We start from the raw sequence: 21,778 nt of genomic DNA, 5'->3' as shown, positions 1-21,778 counted from the left end.
GTTCCAGGGCCGTCCTGCCAGAAAGCGAGCAAGGGGCCGTAATCACAAACAGGCTGGGATCAGTTACAACCAGAAGTATTACTTTAGACTCTTGGCTTTGATGGGGAAGAATGCAGTTTTCCTCACCCCTCCTCCCCCATCCTTCTCAAGTTAAACAAGATCTGTGAAAGCAATAGCTCTGGGATATAAAGAGAGGCCAAAATCCAAAGCAGCAAGGGGTCTCAAAAGCCCAGCATGGGAGGGTTCCCCCAGCCCCTGCCCATACTGGAACAGGGGTTTGCCTGGCCTGTTCACTGCCCCCCCATCCCTTCTTGGGTGAACCGGAGAAGCACGTTTTCCCAGAGTCTTTCTTGTCTGCCTAGGGCATCCTCACCTCTATCTAGCCCACTTGGCTCTTCTGCATATGCAAGCTGGCATTTTCTTCGTGTTTGCAATGTACCTGAGCACCGTGGGGAGGAGGAGGGGGCAGGTGGGAATGTAATGAAAATAGCTTAGCACACTGGAGCAGGTGATTCGCCAGCTTCTTCCCTGATCAGCCTGTGCAGACAACAAACTAATGAGGCCCTCACCCCTTGTAGCCATGACCCGGCCCTGGGGGGATCTGCTTCTCAACCCCCCTCTCCTGCCTCGGCCAGCACCTCCTATCTACTCCTTCACACTTGGGGATAAATAATACTACCCCCTGGAGTGTTGGCACCGTCAGGGGCGTGCTTCCCCCGTCACTGGTGCCTGGAGCAGAACCAGGGTTGGCCAACATGTAGACCTCCTTGCCAACAGAGCAGGATTTTAACTGACTGCTCCTTAGAGGAGAGGAAGGAAGTTGACCTCATCCTCAGGCTTTGCACAGAGAGAGTGAGCATCCAGGCCTCCTGCCTCAGTACCTCCCTTATGAGTGTGTAACCCCACTCTTTTGCCTCACGGCACAGCCAGACACAAACTCACCTCCTTGGACTTCAAGGGCCCCCACTTTGGGTGAGGCCAGAACATCTTGTCAGCGCTGTTGTGGCAGCGGACAGGAGGATTCTGTACCCCAGGGGCCTAACCTGCCTTCCGTACCCCCATCTCTCAGTCTCCTTGGGGCCGTCCCACCATCTCAGGGCCCTTGGATGGGAAACTTCATTCTAGAAGTGGATTCGGGGTTGGGGAGCCTGAATGGAGTCACAGCCCAGTTTGGTGGGACACTCACATTCTAGTCTAAGGGCCAGGTCAGAGCTGGGGAGCTGGACCCGGTGACAATATTGCTCACTTACTGGGGAGTGAAGTTATAGCCTGTCGTGGCTGAGGGTTGAGACTCAGCTGAGGTGTCTTGGGCCTGTCACTGCCAACACCTACTTAAAGGAGGGAAATCTTCATCGTCCACCTCAACCCCCAAACTTAAACTTGGAGTAGGCCTCCCCACCTTAGGACCATCCAGACACCCTAAAGTTAGTCGGGTGACCCCATGGAGACTGGGAGAAGGCGGTATGGAGGGCAAGCTAGGTCGGTGACTTCCCAGCTTCCGACCCTCTCTGCCATCAAGGTGCCAGGATATTCCTGCTGACCATGGTGGCATATTGATCAAAGACCGACCCTCATGCAGATTGGAAAAATCAAACCAAGCAAACCAACAGAGCTGAACAAGGAAGACTTGATCCCCATGTCCTGGAGCTGATGGTCTAATGGAGGGAGCAGACAGTTCCTGCTTCTGACGCAGCTGAGGGGACCGTGGTCGTTGGCGTGTCATGAGGCATGGTGGTGACTGTCTTTGGGTGTTGGAGCAGGAGGCACCAGAGATTGACAGGGAAAGGTAGGAAGGGCCCCATCACTGGTTGGTGACCAGAGTGTCAGTCACACCATCTGATCGATCACTAACCGTGGTGAGTCTACAATGAGACACTTGGACCTGGGTAGTCTCTGGGGCATCCAGACTAATGGTATATGTGTTTGGAGTGTAGCCTCTTCTCCTTGGATTTGAATAGGATCTCTACCAGACCAGCTCTTAAGAACTAGCAAGACAAGAGGGTACCCAGGGACAGGAGAGACAGAAAGGGAAATGGGGCAAGAAAAGCTCAGGGAAAGAAAGAGCCTGTTCCTAAATCACCATAAACCTGGTTGGGCCTTCGGGATGGTTATCCCAGGATCAGAGTGTTTGGGACTCAAGTTAACCTATTTGCTGCTTTCTAGAGACTATTAATATCAGAAGCTATAAGAAGGGTGAGAAAGGGATCACCGAAGCACCTCCTGTATATCAGACAGCGAGCCAAACACCTTTCTTCTTGTAATTCCTGCCACTGCCCTATAAAGCACAGGTATCATGACTTTCATTTATGAGAAGGCTGAGGCCCTGGGAGCTCAGGTGATTTGCCAGCTTCTTCCCGGCACACTCTGCTGAATTCTGGTTAATTCTCTGTGGTTCTTTGGGCCCTGAGTAGGGCACCATGGTGGGGAGAAGCTATTTTTGGTATAGCCTTCTCCCCACTCACCCTCTGGGTGTTGGGGACAGCAGGTCTCTGGGGCTGCCCATTCCCAAGCTCCAAATTGTGCCCACCAAGGAGGAGGGCTTTGTTTGTGTTTCCTGTATGAGAAGCCATGACTCCAAGAGTCCCAGTGGAGTCCTGCACCAGCCAGTGGGGCTGCTTTGAATGGGTTTGAGGAGGGGCCGCTCAAGGCTTCTGCATTCCTCCTGGAGCCTCACCCAGGGCGTCGGCTTGTCCCTGGTGCCAGTCCTGTAGGACCTCCCTGGGCTTTGCCTTTCCATTCCAGAGAAGGGAGAGGACCAAAGGAAAATGGCCCATTCAGGTGTACACGCTGATTACATGGGAGCCCTTCCAGTGGGAGGGTCAGCTTACTGGGTGATCTTGGGCAAGATATGCAACAAGCAACCAAAATCTCCTGGTCTCAGGTCCCTGTGGGCAAATCCTCCTAGGTGAGCCATGAGTCAGAAGCACCTCGTGAATTTGGGGGGACTGGAAGAGGGATGCCACCTAGGGGCTGCGTAACTGTCCCGGGCTCCAGCAGGGCAAAAGGCCCCGGGCCAGAGGGATGAGCGCTAGAAAGAAGCCCACTGCTGACCCTACACTGACCCCAGGAGCCAGACTTTGAGAGATACTTGAGGATAAGGAAGCAGGAGAGACTTCGGTGTGTGGGTGGGGAAGCCAGGGAAAGAGGAGGAAGTCTTGAGCTCATTTGTCATGGCATTTCACTTTCAACAACTATTTACTGAGTCCCTTCTTTGTCTGAAACACTGAGCTAGACAGGGGCTTGAGAGGATGCCAGGATGAGCAAGCCCTTGGCCTTTGTCCGTAGAGAGCTCTTGGTCTCGCTGGGGGAGATGGCCAACCCAAACCTGAGGTCGGGGGTACCGGGGGAGCACAGGGGCAGAAGAGCAGAATCACAACTGGCAGGGATTTGTAGGCACATGGCAAAAGTGGTGGCTTTGAAAGATGAGGCCTGGGCTTAGCGACTGATGGATCTGGGAGAGCAGTTTTGGGGTCTGCTGGGTGTACACGAAAACAACAGAGAGGGCACTTCCTGCCAGGCTGCATGGAAGGCTTGTGTTCAGATCCCACTCTGCCACTGGGTAGCCAGTCTGGGGCCATTTTGATCCTCAGTTTCCGTATCTATAAAATGGGGGTAATATTTTGAAATCCATGTGGCCATTGAGAAGGTTGACTGAAAAAGTTGTGGAGTGCTGTATTCGTTTTCTCTTCTCTTCCCCGATAGACATGGGCGGGCCGCCGTCCAGTCTGGGCGGTGAGTTGTACTGGGGGAGCAGGGGTGGGAGTCCATCAGGCTCCTGAAATTGCTTGGAAGAATAACCCATCCGCCCCCATCTACCTACAGCCCACAGACTTTTCAAAGCATTTTCCCATCTGTTATTTCAGAGTAGCTCTCTAGGGCTAAGTAGGCCAGGTGGCTTTGTTTCCATTTTTTCAAAAGAAGAAACTGAGTTTCAGAAGGGTAAATGGTTTGCGCAAGACCTCAAAGCCTACTAATGGCCAAACTTGGGTTTGAATCAAGGGGGTGCATATTCTTAACCCAACGCTCCTTTTGCAACATCAGTGTTTCCCAAGGAGTGGGTTGTAAAAATGTGTGGTGGACACAGGATTAAGTGGCATGGAATCCTGTCACGAGACAGTTATTTGACTTCTCTTCCACCGCACGCTGGGTCAAGGGCACAGTCTCTGTTTGGCACTTCGGTGTTAGCATGTGCTGATGTTGCTGGCCTGTTTGTTAGAAAAATCTGGCCCCAGCCTTAGTGTCTCGGTAGAGCTTGCCTTAATATCTGACTAGCAGTCTATAGCATTGTTGTTTCAGTGTATAGGTTTCTCCAGTTATCTTCTGTTTGCACCAAGGAGTATTGGCTTTCCATTTAGTGTAGCATAGGAAAATGTCTTTTTAAAATACGAAAGTATTTACGTGCTTCTTGTAAAGCAAACACTAGTAGAGGTACCACCTAGAGGGCTTCACTGGATGTCTGGTGCTCTCTTAATGACTTAGGTTTGGGAAATGCAGTTACAGGACCCCAGTGGGACACTCCTGGGTACCTTCCTTCCCCACGGTCTCCTAGAGTGACACCAGAGGCTCCCAAATTCCCGCCGGGAAAGGAGCCTGGAAAAGCATCAGTATTGGTGGTGTCTGCTCCCCACACAACGTAGAAGAATCCACGTTGTCAGAGAGCTGTTGACGTCAGGCGGTACAGAATTTTGCAAGGCCTTTATTTAAAATTCCCCAAAAATTAAATAAGGAGGGTTTGGAGGGAGGAATGCCCTAGACAAATTGTGGAGTGGGTTTGTTTTGTTTATGGAGATGGTCTTTAAAGTTGAAATTGCCCCCGTTTTATTTTTGCCCCAATTGACGAGGGGCTGAACTCAGCTGGAAGGGAGGGGATGGTTGTCAGCCTAAGGCTTTTAGCGAAAAGCAACTCCGCTCTGGGGCCAAGAAGCCTCCTTTTTTGGCAAAGAGAGAAAAGGGGGAAAAATATACAAACTCCTGCATGTATACTTCTGAGGCACTGAAGTAAGCTAGTTCAAAAAACACAGATAACTCCTTATGTTTCAAGGGACTGGTAGCAGTTACAGAGGATCCCCTCCGCCCTTTTCTCCAGGCTGGAAACACACGTATAAGGCACAGACACATTGCTTAGGCTGCTTTCCATTCTTTTCTCTTTGCCTTCTCACTAGAACCCTGGTTAGTAGATTGCTGTGTAATATTCTCTTCTCACTAATAAGGACACTTCGGCCTCCTCCTTCAGCCATTTTGAATGGTCAAATATCAACGTAGCCCTAAGTTGATGAGTGTCCATGCCACTGCGTGGTGCACGGCCTGACTTCAGGCGGTACAGAGAGGCAGTGTTAAATACTGCGGCAACGCGCGGTGAACAGTGTTTGTCCTGTTCCCATCCTCTTCCAAGCCTTCTGATTTGCCTCAGCTTGATGGTCCACTGTCTTTGACTCCTCTCCAGTAAATCTCTTTTTGTAACAAAGAGGGAGGGAACAGGCATAGGCACAGCCTCTGCAGACCCAGCACAGCTCAAATTTACTATGTTGCTTTGTTCTCCGTAATTTTATGGTTGGGGCCGGTGGTCCTCTTTGTTCATGGTGGCGATCTGAAGTTTCCTAAACAAATTATTTTCCCGAAGTCAAAAGACAGTTGCTTTAAATGCGTATTTACTCAGTGAACCACAGCATACATAAGTACAAGGATATGGCAAAAGCCCTGCCTAGTGTGGAAATATCTGAGGTTGAGAAATGCTGATCCAAAGTCACTCTCTCCTGGCAAAGCCCTTGGGTAAGATCTTGCGCCAGAAAACTCTATCAGCCTGAGTGTCCTGCCTCGCCCTGCCATGTGGGCCCAGAGAGAGGGTGAGAGAGGGGCAACCCGGAGATGGGGCCTGAAACCACCTATAGCCCCCTTCTGGGGTGGGAGTGGAGGGCGCAAGGCAAGAAGCAGGGAGAGTGAGCCACGCCTGTGACTCCTAAGAATGGAGTCTGATTTGTAGACACTGATGGAATGAAGCAGAAGAAGCAGATAAAGGGGACCGGTTTCCCTGGCTCATCTGTCACATGGAAATTTGGGGAACTAATACAGCAGGGGGTGTTGGTCTTCTTCTGCAAAGGAGCGGACAGCTGGAGTCATTTTTAAAGGGAGCTGTTTGGTTGCTGTCAGACCTGGGTGCTAAGCCTGGCACCTTGGGTAAGTCACCCAGCGCAGGGGTTTCCTAATGCAGCCTAAGATTTCACAGACCTGGAGGCAAATGACTTCTGAACATAGAGCCCCCAGACTCCAGGACGTTTCTCATCCTCGCTGTTAAGTAGGGATATCCCGCCCAGCCCGGCTGCCCAGAACACTCCCAGTTGGCACCTAATATTTTAGTATAGTTATGAATAGCACCCTACACTCACTCCAGAAAGTGTGCACAGTACATTATAAGATCACTGTAGTAAGCTGTGTCCTCTGGTCTATTTTCATATTTTCATATTTTTTCTTATTTCATATTTTCATCCCTTTTCTTCTTGTCACAGTGGACCTGTCATTACCATCTGTTCAGACCTTTGTGTGTGGGTGGGAGGGGTGAAGGGGATAGCTCCTGATCCTGGCACAGCTTTCAGCAAATGAAATGGTGCCACCTGCTCAGCCCCTCTGTCTTCGTCTCAGGACTGATTAAAACATTCGGTGGGACGGGCTCCCGGCAGAAACACCTCTGGGTTGTATCCAGCAAATCATCACACTCTCTTTGAAAGTGGTCAGCTCTCAGCTTCAAATCACTCAGGGCAGAAACGCAGCCCCCAGGGGGGTCGTGAGAGCCCCAAGGCCTGGGTGGCTCAGCTATGACACATCCCAGACCCGCCGGGCCAGTGGTTCACTCGTTATCAGAATCCAGTGTGGTCTGGCCCCCTTCCTTCCTGTTGTGTCTTCTCCGCACTGCCTTGGGAATGCTCGGAACCTCCCTGCAGGCTCTCCTCGAGGAGTCCAATCAGGACCCGCCTTGAGGTTGCCCATGTACTCTGGAATTCACTCTCTTCCTTGGAAGTTGGCACTTCTGCCCGTGCTGTGTCCTCTGGCCTTGCTCCCAGGTCGGCCTGTCTTCCTGCGTCTTCCAGGACTACGGATGGGGGCCCGGCAGACTCTGTGTCAAGTGCTCTCCCGACCTTTTCCCACCGCCAGGTAATGAGAGCTTGTGGGGGGCAGCCTCTCAATGCTCTACCCCTGTCCCCACCTGGGTCCATTTGCCCACCACCCTCTCGGTGAACACTTTTCAGGGTGGGCGCCCTTCCTTAGAAAATGCTGAGCAGGGGACAGGAGTCCAGCAGACCCTCCCACCCGACTTGTGTTGGCCTCCCGGTACCGCACCCTCTCAGTCTCTCTCCACTTACCTCTTTTGCTCTTCCTGGAGCATCGGGGGAATGCCCCTTATCCTTAGCATTGTCTCAGGCATTCCCTTGTGAGGCTTTAACCTTCCTGGTGTGACTCTTAGAAGCCCACACCTCGCCTGTGACGTTGAAGGGGAGTACCCCTCTCAAGTTCACCTGGCAAGGCTCCCATCCGAAACATCACGTGCATTACTGGCTTGGGCCACAAGTACTCCCATCACTGTGTCCTGTTCCCCCAACCAGTTTGGGTCTTCCCTCCCCCGCCCCTCCAGAATCGATCCAAGATTCGCTTCTTCCCTGGCTACTCAGTTTCATCTCTGATGTTTGTGGTTCCTTCAGCAAACATTGTAGCAACCACAGGGCTGTCTGGGTCACCCTGCTCCGCTGTTCCTGGAAGGGCCTTGTGCCATCTTGTATTCTCTACTTCACCCTGCCCCCCCCCCAACCCACACTCATGCCAGGCACGGAACCAGATTCAGCTTTCAATAGAGACCTGCTGACATGATCTCACAGTTGTGAGATCAAGCCCGGTGTCAGGTTCTGTGCTGACAGCCTGGAGCCTGCTTGGGATTCTCTCCCTCCTACTCTCTCTGCCCCTCCCCTGCTCTTGTGCATGTGCACAGTTTCTCTAAATAAATACATACATACATTCATAAACAAACTAAAAAAAAAAAAAAAAAAAAAAGACCTGCCGAGGTCAGGGCCAAGTGACAGTGACATCACGAGACTCTCTCCCTGAGACTCCAGACCCCGGAGACCCACCTGCCTCCCTGTGCACCCCTAGCACTAGCTATTGAGGGGCACTGAGGTCGTGGTTCCTTCCTTAAAAATCCCTGTGTCTTATACTTCAGCTTTAACAATAGCTCTTTGGTAAGCCTTGCTAGGAACCAGGCACTATCCTGAACACTTCTTGTAGGTTAACTCCTCTACTCCCTATAACACGGGGAGATAGAAGTACTACCTTAGGTCCATTTTACAGATGAGGAAATTGAGGCAATTGCCCAAATCCGAACAGCTGGTTAGTAGCAGAGCTGGGATTGAAACCCAGGTAACCTGGCTCTAGAGCCCTTGCTGAAAACTGTGATTCTCGTCTGTCATTTTTATCATATGCCCCCTCTGTGCCAGCGAATGTTCGGTGGTCAGGGTTTCTCCTGGGTGCCTCAGCCTCCTGGGCCCATCCAGTGAGGTGAGCAGGCTGGAACCGGGCTGGGGGAGGGGCGGCAGCGCCCGGTTCTCGCTGTCTTCTTGCTGTGGACTCCACGGAGCCTTCCAAACTGATGTAGCAGCCTGTGCTGATGGTCCTGGAATCCAGGCCTCAGGCGCCCAGGGAAGGTTCTGGGGCCCTGGTGGCCTGAAAGCCCCATCTGGGGGAAGGTGAGGCCATGGACAACAGAGCAGGGATAGGTGCCAGAGGTGGAATAAGAAGAATGGGTCGGGCAGGAAGGCAGGGGGTGCACTGGGAAAGACTGGGGGAGCCCTTGCCTGCTCCTGTTTGCTTTGGATGGAGGAGGCCGCATGCTGTGAGCTGGAGTGTGTCTTGGCAAGAGGCCTCAGTGACAGAGCCTTCTGACCAGGGGAGGCCTGGCTGAGGGTGGGCCGCCTTTCGTTGTTCTTAAAGGCACAGCATAATTAGGGGCAGCCAGCCTTTCCAGTGTCTCTGGTCCCTCTCAGGTAGAAACCTCACATCTGCCCCAAGGTCACGGGAAAGGGATCCAGGGCAGAAGCAGTCCCTTAGGGCCCAGCCCTATGCCAGGTGTGGTGCAGCCAGGTGGGCAGCGTGGTCACCAGTGCCTGGCCAGGCTCCCTTCAGCCCCCTTCCCCTTCTCAGCAGCCCCCCGCCCCCTTCAGGGCTCACAGATCCTCACCCCCTCCCCTTCTCCAAACCACTGCAAGGGAAGAATGCAGAAATGCCTGGACAAAGGGTCCAGAGTCTGAGGCAGGTGTCTGAGGCCTGGGATTGTGCCTCTGCTATTCCTAGCTCCATCCCCCATGCTTCTCTGTCTCGACACCCACACCCTTCACTTAGGTCTAGGCATAGATTAGCACTCCACAGGTGCTCAGCTCTGCCTTAACTGGTCTCAGACCCCGCGAAGGACCTGGACGAGAGGGGAAGAAAAAGGCAAGCCCTGGAAGTAACCTAAAGGCTGCTCGGCTCTCCCAGACTCCAAACTCTGAATCTCTTCCTGCCTGTTACCCCCTGGGTACTGCCCAGGACTGCTGAGTGGGAGCCCGGCCCCTCCTACAGCACCAGGGCTGTACTTGAGCCCATCTTGTGTGCAGTGCAGGGGGAGGTGGGGAAGAGAGGCTGAAGCCTGACTGTGTCCTCTATAGCGTCCCCATGCCTGGAATGCCCCGCACATATCAGGTGCTCAGAAGGCATTTGGTTATGGAGGACACCGTATGTCCGTGATGTCAGGCAGCCCTATAGGCAGATCATATTATCCTGGTATGATGAGGCTCTACGGAGCCCAGCAACCTGTTCCAGGTCACCAGCAAGGATATGGTGAAGCCAGGATCCAAACTGAGGTCTTGGAAGAGGGACTAAGAAGTGTTCGTGTGCAGAATCCTGGGATGGGCAGGGTCATGAGGGTGGGGCGAGTCAGGGAAGGCCTCATGGAAGACTATACCTTGAAGAACGGAGTGGGGGGGACTTCAGAGGGAGAGGAAGGAGCAGGGTCCTCCTCCCCCACCCCCACCAGCTGTTTTGTCCTAGGCTGAGCTGTGACCTCAGAAGACTTTTTATTAACATCCTAATTGTGTGCAGCTGGCCTCCTCTGGCCCTAATGAGCTCATTATCCGCTCTCATTAAGGAGGCCATTGTGGCCTGGTCACCCCAGGGACAGCAGTGGCCTGGGAGTGCCCGTCACTTCCTGCTGCCTTTGGCCAGGCTCAGCCCCCTCCTGGAGACGCTAAGGCCCCATCCCCACCTTCTGTCTGTCCCCCACTCTGTCTCCTTCACTCTGTGTCTCTGTTTCCTCTCTACCCTTTCCATCCTTCCCCCCAATGCCAGCATTGCCAAGCCCCAGTTAGAGTGCCTTTTAGAGGGCTTTGAAACTGGCTCAACAGCCAAAGATTACACTTGGCCTGAAAAGAGGGACGGTCTGACTTCTGGGCTTGAGCTTTTCCCTCTTGGGGCTGGGGAGCCCCTTCCCCACCTAGGATGGATGGTCTCCCTTCCTGCCCTGAGCTGGAGGTGCTAGCCAGGTTGCCCCCACTCAGCCCCTGGACCATTGTGAAGCGGGTTCTTAGTGAGGCCCACAAGCAGGGTTGGCTGCTGTGACAAGTGACATCGCTGTTCTTTCTGGGCCTTTGCCTCCTGGAGAGGGCTTTTGGTCAGCCTGGCCGAATTATATTCTTCTGGCGCTGTGGAGATGTCCTCACAGAATGAGCAACCAGGCTCAGGCAGCATTCGATGGACTGGCCACCTAGGGATGCTCCCAGACATCTCCTCCATGGGGGGGCTTAGCTCCAAAGATCACACCCCGAGCCCCCAGAATGAAGGTTTCTCCTGCACGTCCAGTGTGCGGGGGCTCCTTTCTCAGGGCCCCTCTGCAACAGTTTGTGGCTTCCCACTCCAAACAGTGGGCATGGTGGCTGCTGTCCTGCCCCTGCCAGGGGGCAATCTCAGCTTGAAGGCATGTCGAGTAGGAAGATGGGCTGGAGCGTGCCTGCCGGGCTGCACTGCAGGGGTGTGCTCAGCGCTCTCCCAGCCAGCCCAGGCCCCTCGGGTTTTCCCCACCATTTCCTGTTCCAAGTTCTCTGTTCCCCACCCGCCTCCTAAATAAGAACCTGCTCCCCTTCTGCCTAGAAACAGGGCTGACTTCTCAGGAAAAGGCCAGGTCTGGCAGCCGGTCGGGACAGCCGTCCCTGTCTGAGCACAGCTGTGGCCACTTGGTCAGTGCAGCGAGAAGTCCTTTAATAAAACCTCACTACATTTTCTCTCCCAAGAACTAAGGCTGAGAGGAAGGCTAACAGAGGCCAGCTTGGAGGTTGGACCCATCTTCCTGGGGACATGAAAAATGTAGAGGTGTCTCAGACTGGTCCCTGGGCATCCGTGAGTGCTGGCCACCTAACCTCCCACATCCTGTGGCTTTAGTCCCTCAGTAAAGCTCGTAGCTTCCGCTTAGTGGGCACCTACTGTGCCAGAGCCTATTTGTTGCTCCTTATCTTACACATCCTCATGCTAGCCTGCAAGGCAGATTTTACAGGTTAAGTCCCTTTCCTGAGGCCACAGAGCGCGGAAGTGGCCAAGGTGGGATTCAGACTCAGATCTTGGGCTCCGGCACTTAGGCTCTCTGCCTGAGTTTCCCCATCTGCCTGGCTGCTTGCTGCAATTTCGGTTCTGCCCTAGAGAACAGCTAAATGTGGTACCTACAGTCTCAACAAGACTAATTCTCCCAAGTGCACCAGCAGCTGTGAATTGTGGGGTCGATGCTCTGGATGCTACTGGGGTTTGGAGATCAGTTGGGGAGGGCTTGCCGAGGCATTAGGACAGGAGAGAGGAAGCTGTAGGACTCTGTCTTGGGAGACCGTGTGAGCTGAAGGACAGGAGCCAGGCTGAAGATAGCCCCAATACATGTGGGGCAAGGAGGGGAACTTTCCCCAGAGATGTCTCCCCTCTGACCCCATTTCCCATCATGCTTGCTATCATAAATTGCATCAGCTAAGGAAAGATAGCTCCTTGCCTTCTCCTGGAACATCTGAAGGCAGTCCCCAAACTCCACAGATTGCATAGACACACACACACACACACACACACACACACACACACACACAAACCGTACACATCCAAGTCCATTTACCAAGCTGGACTGAGGATCTCCTGATATACTCTGCGGGCAAAGATACCACCTGGCCACCCATGGGTGGTGACTGTGTTAGCCGGGGGGAATGCCAAACAACCACCACCAGGTCAATAACAGCTCAAGGTTTTTGACCCTCCTTCTCTGTGCTGGGCCTTAAGCTAAGCTACATATACCTCATGTATGCACTTCAACAAGAATACTTCAGTTACAGAGGTAATCTCGATTAATTACTCCCTTATCAGGAAGGGGAGACTGAGGCTCAGAAAGGTTTACTAATTTGGCAAAGATCACACAGCCAGGAAGTAGCAAACCAGGACCTGAATTTGTGTCTTTCTGACCCTATATCCCTAATCATCACCCTCTACTTCCAGGGGACCCTCAGTGGTACACGTAGACATTTAAGTGCACGCAGCCCTGCACCTCTGCTCATAGTGTCCGTACGCAGAGCACACACTCAGCAATACGTATGTACAGGAACATGTGTAACGTAGTGGCATTTGCAGGTACACATTCTCAAGGAGTCACCTCTCCCCTTGTGCATACAGCAGATAAATTCCTTTATCCACTTCTGTGGTAGTTAAGAATATGATTCCTGGAGCCTGGGTTTGAGGTCAGCTCTGTGTCTAATTGTGATCTATGTTTGCCTCAGTTTCCTCATCTGTAAAGTGGGGATGATGATGACACTAACACTTCCCAAGATTCTTGAAGATTAAATACGTATGTAAAGGTAGGGCCTGACCATAATCATCATCACGTGTAACAAATGTACACACACCTTTGTTCCGTGCGCACATGCACCCACATAGATGTGTACATGAGCCTACCCCACCTCCCATGCACTGAAAAATACAAAGCCTTGTCCACACCTACCCCCACATGCAGCCCACACACTCAGCCTCTGCAGAAAAGAGGATGCCCCGGGCACTGGAGGTGAGCCTGGGAGCCCCACAGGGCCGGCTGATGACTGAGCCCTCTTGGCAAGCCGGGCCACCCCCAGGGGTTCAGGCTCTAATTGCTCTTGGTAGAGCAGCAGGGACTTTGGTCGGGAGCCCCGGTTACAGCAACTGACGTCTGAGGTGCTGGCATTCAGGAGAGGCTTGTCAGCAGCTCTGGGTGGGCGCAGGTCCAGGCAGCCTCCCCCAGAGACCCAGCTATGTGCCAGGGCTCCTGGGAGGTCTGCGTGGAGCGGAGCTGGGCATCCATGCCCACCTGGGCAGTGTCTGAGCCTGTCCTTTGCTCAGTGGAGGTGCCCACAGCCACGCCAGCGACAAACTCTTCTCTGCAGGGCCTGAGGCAGGAGGGACATGAGAATCTGGGCCACTCAGCCTAGCTCTGCACATTTCTGGGCTGGAGTGGAACCCGGGCCAGTGTTCCCAGCAAAATTGGCAGGGACCCTGGCTCCTGGGGAAAAGGAGAGAGCAGGATGTACACAGGATTCCCAAAGGGTGAAATAAGGGTAGGGGAGACAATACCACCAGCAAAAAAGGGACCTGAGCCCTGGGATTATGAGGCCCCTGGATCCAAGGGGAAAGGCCCATTCAAGGGCTGGTCTCCACTATGGCCATAGGGGGAGAGGGAGAGAACAAGAGATCTGTAGGCTGCTGGACTCACTTTACACCAGATGATGACACAGACAAGCTTGGATGAGACTGATGGAGAAAATCTCCCCCAACCCTAACCCTCCCAGCATCCACAGAGGGGCTTTCCTCCTTTGCCTCTCCTGAGGATGACTTTTGAGCCCAAATTCCAGACATAGAAGGCTTAAAAGACAGTGACCCTGGCCATCCAGGAGACCATCAACTTGCCTGCTTTTCTAGGAAGGCATGGACTCACACAAAGGAAGGAGGGAATATTCTCCCAGTGGGGACAGAAGTGATTGTTTCAGAGGCTGGAGTTGTCAGTGGCACACCTTGGTATAGAAAAAGAGGCTGGGAGAGGCTGGACATGGAGGGGTCTTAGCAAATCCTCACCAAGACACATGCTTCCAAACTCCACTGTTCCTCTGGACACATCCCCATGTGTTCCCAATGACAGTAAGATCCCTGGTCCCATCCCAGGCCCATCCTGAGAAACCCTTTCCTGGGAAGCAGAGCTCCCTTTTGAGGGCAAGCCTTCAGGGTACTTCCTTGGCCTGCTGGGATTTGGCATGGCTTTGGGGGTGGTCAGGTTGATGAGGGTCTTGAGGTATGGGAGCCAAAACCTGTGTGTTTTTGGCATTGGGGCTTGGACCTGGGGATCATGTGAGAGCCTCAGCCTTCAAGACCCTCCCAGAAGTGACTCCAAATTGAGAAGTATGGTGACTATTCTTTGGGGCTCTTGGAGTTTATCCTGGTGCGCGGAAATTTGGGGGTGGTACTTCTTACCCAGAGTGGCTTGGAGGGCTCTGTCCTCACCTGCTGAGGTCTGTGGTGGCAGGTGGCCAGTGGACTTGAGTTGCAACTCCAGACTTGACTCATGATGGTGGACCTTTAGTCATGAACTTTGGTGGTTTCTGGGTAGGTATGGGATTAGTGAGGATACTCAGTGACTGAAACCCACTCCAGCTCAGTTAACAGCATAGACAGTCACTGGCTCACTGTAATTAGTCCAACAGGTGGCCTGGCTTTAGCATACCTGGAACCCAGAACTCCAATGGTATGAAGTCTGACTTTCTCCATCTCTAGACTTTGCTGCTGATTTAGTGATTTAACCCTCAGGCCACCTCTTCCCATGTACCCCTGTGATCCCTGGTCTATGTGGTACTTAGTGTTCAGATTGCCCAAGTACCCCTGTCAGTTCTTGAGAAAGCCCCAGAACCATTACAGTGTCCGGGGGAATAGCAGCTCAGTCCAAAGATGATTGACCAGGTGTGCCCGCTCCTGTGGTCAAGGGGGCAGAACCGTCTTCATGGTGGAAATCCCTATGAGATGGGGAGTCCTGTTCCGTGACCTCCGGCCAGCCTCTGTGGAAGAGCACCTGGGGATGGTGCTTCTTGGCCGAGACTGCTGGGGATCCAGAGAGTGCTCCCCCCGAAGCCGAGAGAAGGGGAAAAGACCCCTGCATGATCATGTCTTCTGGTTTCCTTGGGGCCTCCATTGGCCACAGCCTTGTGAGCAGCCACACCATTGTGGCCGGGGCTTCAGGGAGGACGGTAGTGCTGCTCCAGGGGGTCTGCTCAGTGGCCCAGAATGTGCAAGTGGCTGTGGCTGTGAAGGCTCATGCCATCCCAGTCTGGGAGAGGGAGGGGAGGAGGGAGGAACGCACCCACCCTGGGTTCCGGAGGGACAACAGTGACCCAACTGAGGAAGGCCCTTGAGCCAAATAGCTCTGGGCCTTGAGATTCCAGATTCCTCATCCAAGGCTTTTTCCTGTTTGTTACAACTGGTTGTGTTTTTTTTTATTTTTATTTTTTTTAAGAGCAGTTTTAGACCTACAGCAAAATTGAACTGAGGATACAGAGGTTTCCCACATGCTTCCCTCACACATGCACAGCCTCCCCCATCGGAGTGTATACTTGTCATTACTGATGAACCTGCACGGACACATCCAAATCACTCTGATCCATAGTTGACAGTAGGGTTCACTCTTGGTGCCGTGTAGATGAGCGTGTAATGACATGCATCCGTCATTATGGTACTGTGCAGATGTCACCGGGTGTCATGGTCTTTCCAGAGCAGCAGGTAGAGCGTTGTGGAACTCCGGAGAAGGTGGGGTGCAGTGGACATTCGAGACTAGATCATAGGCTGTGTGCTATCCCAGGCCCGTCACACCTTGTGGAAGACCTAGGAGGTGGCTCCGGGTGCCGATGTCCTGTGCAATGGTGGCACGGTTTTCCCCTGTCCCTCTCCGTGATCAGAGCGGCTCTCAGGCAGCCCCTTCCACTTCCCAACAAGGAGCACCTCGGAGGCTCCCAGTGTCCCCCCTTCTCGGGCAGCTGTTCCCTGCTGTGGGCAGTGACAGGGCCTCCGTGCTGCCCAGGGAAAAGCCCTGGGTCTCTTGACAGGGAACAGTCCATATTTGGAAATGGTGAGCTCTGTCACAGACAGAACAGAGAACCAGTGCCAGATTGTTTTGGGGGTAGAGAGGGATCGGAATGGGATGGGGGCAAAGACAAGGTCCTGTGAAGAATTCTTTCTAAGATGGGATTGATGGCAGTTAGTGGAGTCCCAAGACCCAGGTGCTCAGAGTACTTGGCTCAGTCAACATTTGTTTAAATGATAAATGAATGAACCAAGGAACGAGAAAGACTCTTCTCATTTGGCCGTGACCGCCAAGGGTCACTCAAGGGTGCGGTGCCCACTTAGTATGATTGACACGTCAACATACTTCAGGGCGGCCATGAGTAGCACTGATGTGCAAATGCCATGGACCTGTGATGGAGCCAGGGGCACAGTGACCGTCAGAAGTTGTCTGTGAGGCATTTATCTCTGGATACCTTTGAAAGGAGAGAAGGCAGCTAAACTCCCAGGCACACCAGTAGTCCTAATGGGTTTCAGAGACCCTCAGTGGTCACTGTTTAGCCAGAGCTTCCTTGGCCTCTCCCACAGGGTGATTTCACACATTTGACACATCCTTGTTTCAGTTTTACTGTTAAATTTTTTCATCAAGCATTTGTGTAAGTGTGGATCACCGTCCATCGGGCCCTCCTCTCAGGGAGCGTGTTGGCTGCTTCTTAGTGAGGCACAGGCTTCTCAAGGCTGGACTCAAGCCAGGTGTTTGCCAGGTGCCCAGGCTGCCTGGCTCCATGCCCTGCCCCCACCCCACCCCCCCCACCCCCGCCCAATCCTGCTGGGCTCTCATGACTGCGTTCTCTCTTGTCCCCTCTGCAGGCTGGTGGTTTGTGAGCACCTCTGAGGAGCAGGGCTGGGTCCCTGCCACCTACCTGGAGGCCCAGAATGGTACTCGGGATGACTCAGACATCAACACCTCCAAGACTGGGGAAGGTAAGGACCTGCAGGTTCAATGCGGAAGGGAAATAATGAGGCATTTGCAGGGTGTGGGCTGCTTCGAGATCCTCAGGGATGGGTACCCACCCCATTCCTGGCCCTTGGAGTGAACCCATTTCCCACTCTTCTCCCTAAAGCCATCAAAATCCCTAAGGTGAGTTGGGCCATGTGCCAGACCCTTCCCTTGGGACCCCATCTCACTGAAGCCAGCCCACAAGCTCACCTCCTTTCCCAGGTCTGGCCCTACCTGCCCTGCATGGGGCTCAAATTAGAGGGGAAATTTCCCTGGAGTGTGGATCTCAGGCTTTGGCAACTTTGGGGCAGAGACTGGAAAGAATAGTCTTAGGACTAAATGCCACAGCACCCTTTGCCCATAGAAGCCCTTGGTTCCCCTGGGGACCCCACACAGACCCACCTTTGCCTCCCTGACCCCACAGTGTGCTCTCTGCTGCAGGGATGAACGCAATGGGCTTTGTACACACAACTTGTGCTGTGCATGTCTACTCAGAAGTCTCTGTTCTGGATATCTGTTATCCTGGCCAATAGTTCAGATGCAGAGAACAAGCCTGCAAGTCATTTCTCATTGTAGCAAGAACCGCAAGGTGGCCCTTGCACCCCTGGCCTCTCTGATTAGCTCTGGCCTCGTGATGTTTTCCTGGGATTTTCTCACTGCCCTTCCCCCTTCCCCACCCCCCACCCCCCCCAGGCCAGCACTGTCTGTGGACTCAGGTATTCTCCAGAGCAGGCCGCCTGAGCCCAGGGAGTCCGAGCCACCCCCAGTTCCTGTCTGCCTGCTCCTAAGAACTTCTAAACCCTCTGTGTCCCAGCAACGGGAATGCTTGCCCTAATGGTCAGTGGGGATGGTCCAAATGGGCATGACTGAGAGCCAGGGGGACAGAGACCTGCCACCCGGGGCTCAGGCCACCTCCAGGCCTGCCCCCCACATACACACCCTCCATTCCATGCTGCCCAGGCCAAAATAAGCAGGACTGCCAAGCGAGTGCCAGCTCCTTATTCATTCTTGCCCTAAATGTCAGTTACTCGGCAGGCGGTTGGAGCCCCACCCTTCCTCCCATGTAAATGCTTTATTTCAGTCCCTTGACCAGGGCTGCAGCCCCTGCAATGCACATCTACCTTGTGACAGGTTTCCAGGGATGAGGCTCCGTCGGGAAGAGTTTGCAGGTTCAGACTGGGTGCCCGATCCTTCCTGGCTGCTCCCTGAGCCCTGGGGCTGAGCCTGCACCCAGCCTCATCTCTGGTTCCATTGCACCTCTGCAATGGTGGAGGATTTTAGCCCCTGAGCTGGCTCTGGTCTAGTTTATCTGCAGTCATCAGGCCTTGCCTCCTACCCAGTTCCATGTTCTGTGGTCATCCCTGGGCCTTTCAGAAACAACAATCCCTAGAGTGTCTAGTGAGGTATTATTCCCTGCCAGGTGTGTGGCCCTGGGACTTTAAAAGCCTTTGCCACCACTCTGGGAGGCACTGTTATAATCCCCCTTTTCCACATGCAGGAACTGAGGCTTTAAGACATTTAGCTACGTGATTGTCCTCGTAAGGCTTGAGCCTTGGTCAGCCTCCTTTGCCTGGTGGTCTTTACCACTGTGCCCTCTGCCCACCCATGAAGCATTTTGCTTGTAAGCACTTCTGAGAGGGTGTGTGTGTGTGGAATTTGAGTCCCGCCTTAAAAGGCTTTGCCAAGAATGTCAGAGCAGAGATGTCGGGAGATGCAGGACAGGACACTGAGTAGGCAGGGAAGTCCCGGGCAGGAAGGAGCCAGGGAGATGTGTGCACACAGATGGCAGCCTGGTTTGAGGAGAGAGGAGGTGCTTTTGCAGTGCAAGCACAAGCAGTGGCAGGTTGTAGAGGATTTTGACCTTGACAGAGTAAGAATCAGTAAGGCAACCAGTGCAGGCTCTGCGTTCAGAAGTGTTCGTGTGTGCGTGCATGTGCCTTCAGGGAGACCATCTTTAAAATAGGTTCCTCAGCATCCTTTTGATAGGACCTGTGTGCCAGTACCCCTGGCAACATTTGGGCAGCTGTGAACTTCATCATCACATCTTGGGCGTCTCTGCCCAACTCAACAGGAGAGCTCAGGGCTCACCACCCCAGCCCAGGGCCCTGGCATCTGTGGTGTGTCCGAGAGACTATCCCACATTGGTCCCCTCTACTCCAGGCCTATTGCCATCCCATCATAGGTCTCTGATCCCTGATCCCAAAAAGACAATTGGCTGTTTGGGTTTATTTCTATTACCAGGCATTCTGGCATATGCTCGAGTTCTGAAATGTTAGCGGTAGGAGGTAGGAGGGCTGGGGTGGAGGTTGAAGATCCTCTTACCCCCTGATGACAATAAGGGCCAAGCCCAACACTGGCAAAGTGCTTTCATGAACCATTGGGTCCGTTGCCTCTCAGAGGTAGTAGGAAAATGGAGGCCCGTAGGGGTGTCACCTCCATGGAGCCCCCAGTTCAGTTTGTGGCAGAGCCAAAACCAGAATCTGGGTCTCTGCCTGTGCCCTTGTGCCCTATAGCCGCTGGCAATGATCTGCCTCTCTCCCTGCTGGGTCCGCATTGGCACCAGCCTCTTACCTGGGCTTTCCCTGTTGTTGGCAGGCCAAGGGTGCAGGGTCAAGGGGGAGGAACATCGTAGGGCCTAGAATCTGGGCTCCAGAGCCAGACCACCTAGATTCATGTGCTGCCCTGACACTTAGGTGTGTGACTCAGAGGGTTTCTTAACCCCCTCGTGCCTCTGTTTTCCCATTTCTAACATGGAGATTGTGCTGACTGCACAGGGCTTCTGTGAGGCTTCAGTGAGATGGTCCATGTGCATGGTTTCAGCTGGGGAAATAACACTTACTGCTGTGGTGGCCCCTGGCCTGAGCATCAGCTGAGGCTTCCTCTGCCCACAGGGAAGCCACCGAACAACCTGCCCGGGAGGTCAGCTGTCAGGGTCCTTCCCAGTCTGGCCTCACACAGGAGATCGTTTCTTTTCCACGTGGCCCGTTCAGTCCCTTGTCTCTGCTCGTGCCAGGGCAGATGTCAGCCCCAGTGACAGATGAGGAAACAGGCTTAGAGAAGAACAGAAGCCTGCCTGCCCCCAGGTGACACAGGCATCCGGCAGCGAGGCCTCAGCTGAATCCCTATCTCCAACCTTTGGTCCAGGCCTCCTCCTGCCAAGAAGCAGGTCAAATAGGTCACCACCACTCCCTCAAGAAAAATAAGTACTTCCTAGGAAGCTTTGGTGGGGTTTGGCTCAGGTGCATCTGGACAGTCTTCCTTTGACTCTGCTGACCTGTCTCCCCCATACTTGAGCAGTCTGACCCCCAGCTTCTGCAGGGGGCCGCTTGGTGCCCCGCAGCCCTGACATGGTGTCTTTATACCTGGGCATCCTATAGGAAGGCAGAGGGTTTCTGGGGCTGGGCCACGGCAACCAGAGGGCATGGGCTGGATGAGAGGGGCTGCAGCACAGAGAACTGGGCAGCAGGTCCCCCGCTGTCAGAAATCCGATGGGCAGCGTGCAGCAAAGGAGCAGAACCAAGGCCTGCAGCATCCGTCCCCATGTGCACTTCACTCAGCGACATTTCCTAGTGCTCAGCCTCTGGCCAGGCCCTGTGCTAGGCCCCGGAGAGGGCTGAGAGAGCAAAGACAGGTACCCCCAGGGTGGTAGGGACAGGGAGCCCCATGGCAGAGGACCCCCATGTCTCTCCTGACACAGTGCCTGGCTCGTGGCGGTAGGCTCACAAGCAGGACGTGGTGAGTGAGTGAGTGGCCGACAGATGGGTGGTGCCGTGGGCCCCATGGCCTCCTGGGAACCGTGACTGCCCAGCCATGGTGGAAGCAGCAGTCTTTCCCTGGGGCTGCCTGGGAGGGCCATCTTTGTGCCAGGTTGGGTCCCAGGACCCTCTTCACCTCTCAGGTGCTAGCATTGTGAGTTCTTAGCCCCTCTCGGTCTTAGGGATGCAACCCACATGGTTTGGCTTTGGTGGAGTTTCCCCCGTGTCAGTGGGCAGATCTGCCCCCGTCCAGCAGGTGCATGCTGCTGGTGCTTGGCCCTGGCGATGATGCCCCGGGAGCGTGAACCTTCCCTCCCGCCATCCCCCTCCCTGCCCCATCCCATCTCATCCTCATCTCCATTCTCTCCGCCGGTTCCGTCGGCCGCGTGTTCCATTGCCATCTCCCACACCAGTGTCCAAGAGACGCAAGGCCCATCTGCGGCGTCTGGATCGCCGGTGGACCCTGGGCGGGATGGTCAACAGGCAGCACAGCCGAGGTGACTGTGGGAGCCGGCTTCTCCTGACCCGCAGCTGCCGCCCCTCGCTCTCTCGCTAACACCTCCCTTCCTCTCTGAGCTCTGCTCCTGTCTGCCACTCGGCCTCCTCACCCAGATTCAACAGCTAGACTTTCTCTCACCTTCTGCAGCTGTGGGGTGTTGGGGAGGAGGGCACAGGGGGCTACCTGGGAATTGGGATGATTGGGAGTTGGGGGGCGGCTCTGGCTTCTGCCACCATCCTGGGGATGGGGGTCATGGGATTCAGGATGTGATGTGGGGGCGGCTGGACTGAGAAAGGCCACATTGGCCCTAGAAGCTGCAGATGAGGGGGGCGGGGTGTAAGTCTCTGCACAGGCTGTCCCACTTGCCCCCACTCTTCGGTGCCTGCTTCCTCTGAGAAGGTGCTCCATCGGCCAAAGCTGTTCCAGCAA

The 21,778-nt window shown here is 54.1% G+C and overlaps 1 protein-coding gene across 11 annotated transcripts in view; it reads left to right on the top strand.

Annotated features, from left to right (window-relative positions):
- SH3PXD2A (SH3 and PX domains 2A) overlaps positions 1-21,778 on the top strand; it is a 241,405-nt gene that overhangs the window by 194,770 nt on the left and 24,857 nt on the right. For 9 of the 11 annotated variants that reach the window (XR_009252561.1, XM_058697665.1, XM_058697664.1 and 6 more), the window contains 2 exons: positions 16,966-17,079; positions 21,264-21,347. Coding sequence is in view for 10 of the 11 variants with exons in the window: in XM_058697665.1 (XP_058553648.1) it covers positions 16,966-17,079; positions 21,264-21,347 (198 nt within the window). In the remaining variant the exon portion in view is untranslated. The remainder of the gene's footprint in view (positions 1-16,965; positions 17,080-21,263; positions 21,348-21,778) is intronic. The other 2 variants (XM_058697667.1, XM_058697673.1) reach the window with 1 other exon arrangement.

This window comes from Neofelis nebulosa, chromosome 13 (assembly GCF_028018385.1).
Source record: "Neofelis nebulosa isolate mNeoNeb1 chromosome 13, mNeoNeb1.pri, whole genome shotgun sequence".
NCBI lineage: Eukaryota > Metazoa > Chordata > Mammalia > Carnivora > Felidae > Neofelis > Neofelis nebulosa.
Note: the sequence above shows the minus strand (reverse complement) of the source record. Positions and strands in the feature narration are given on the sequence as shown.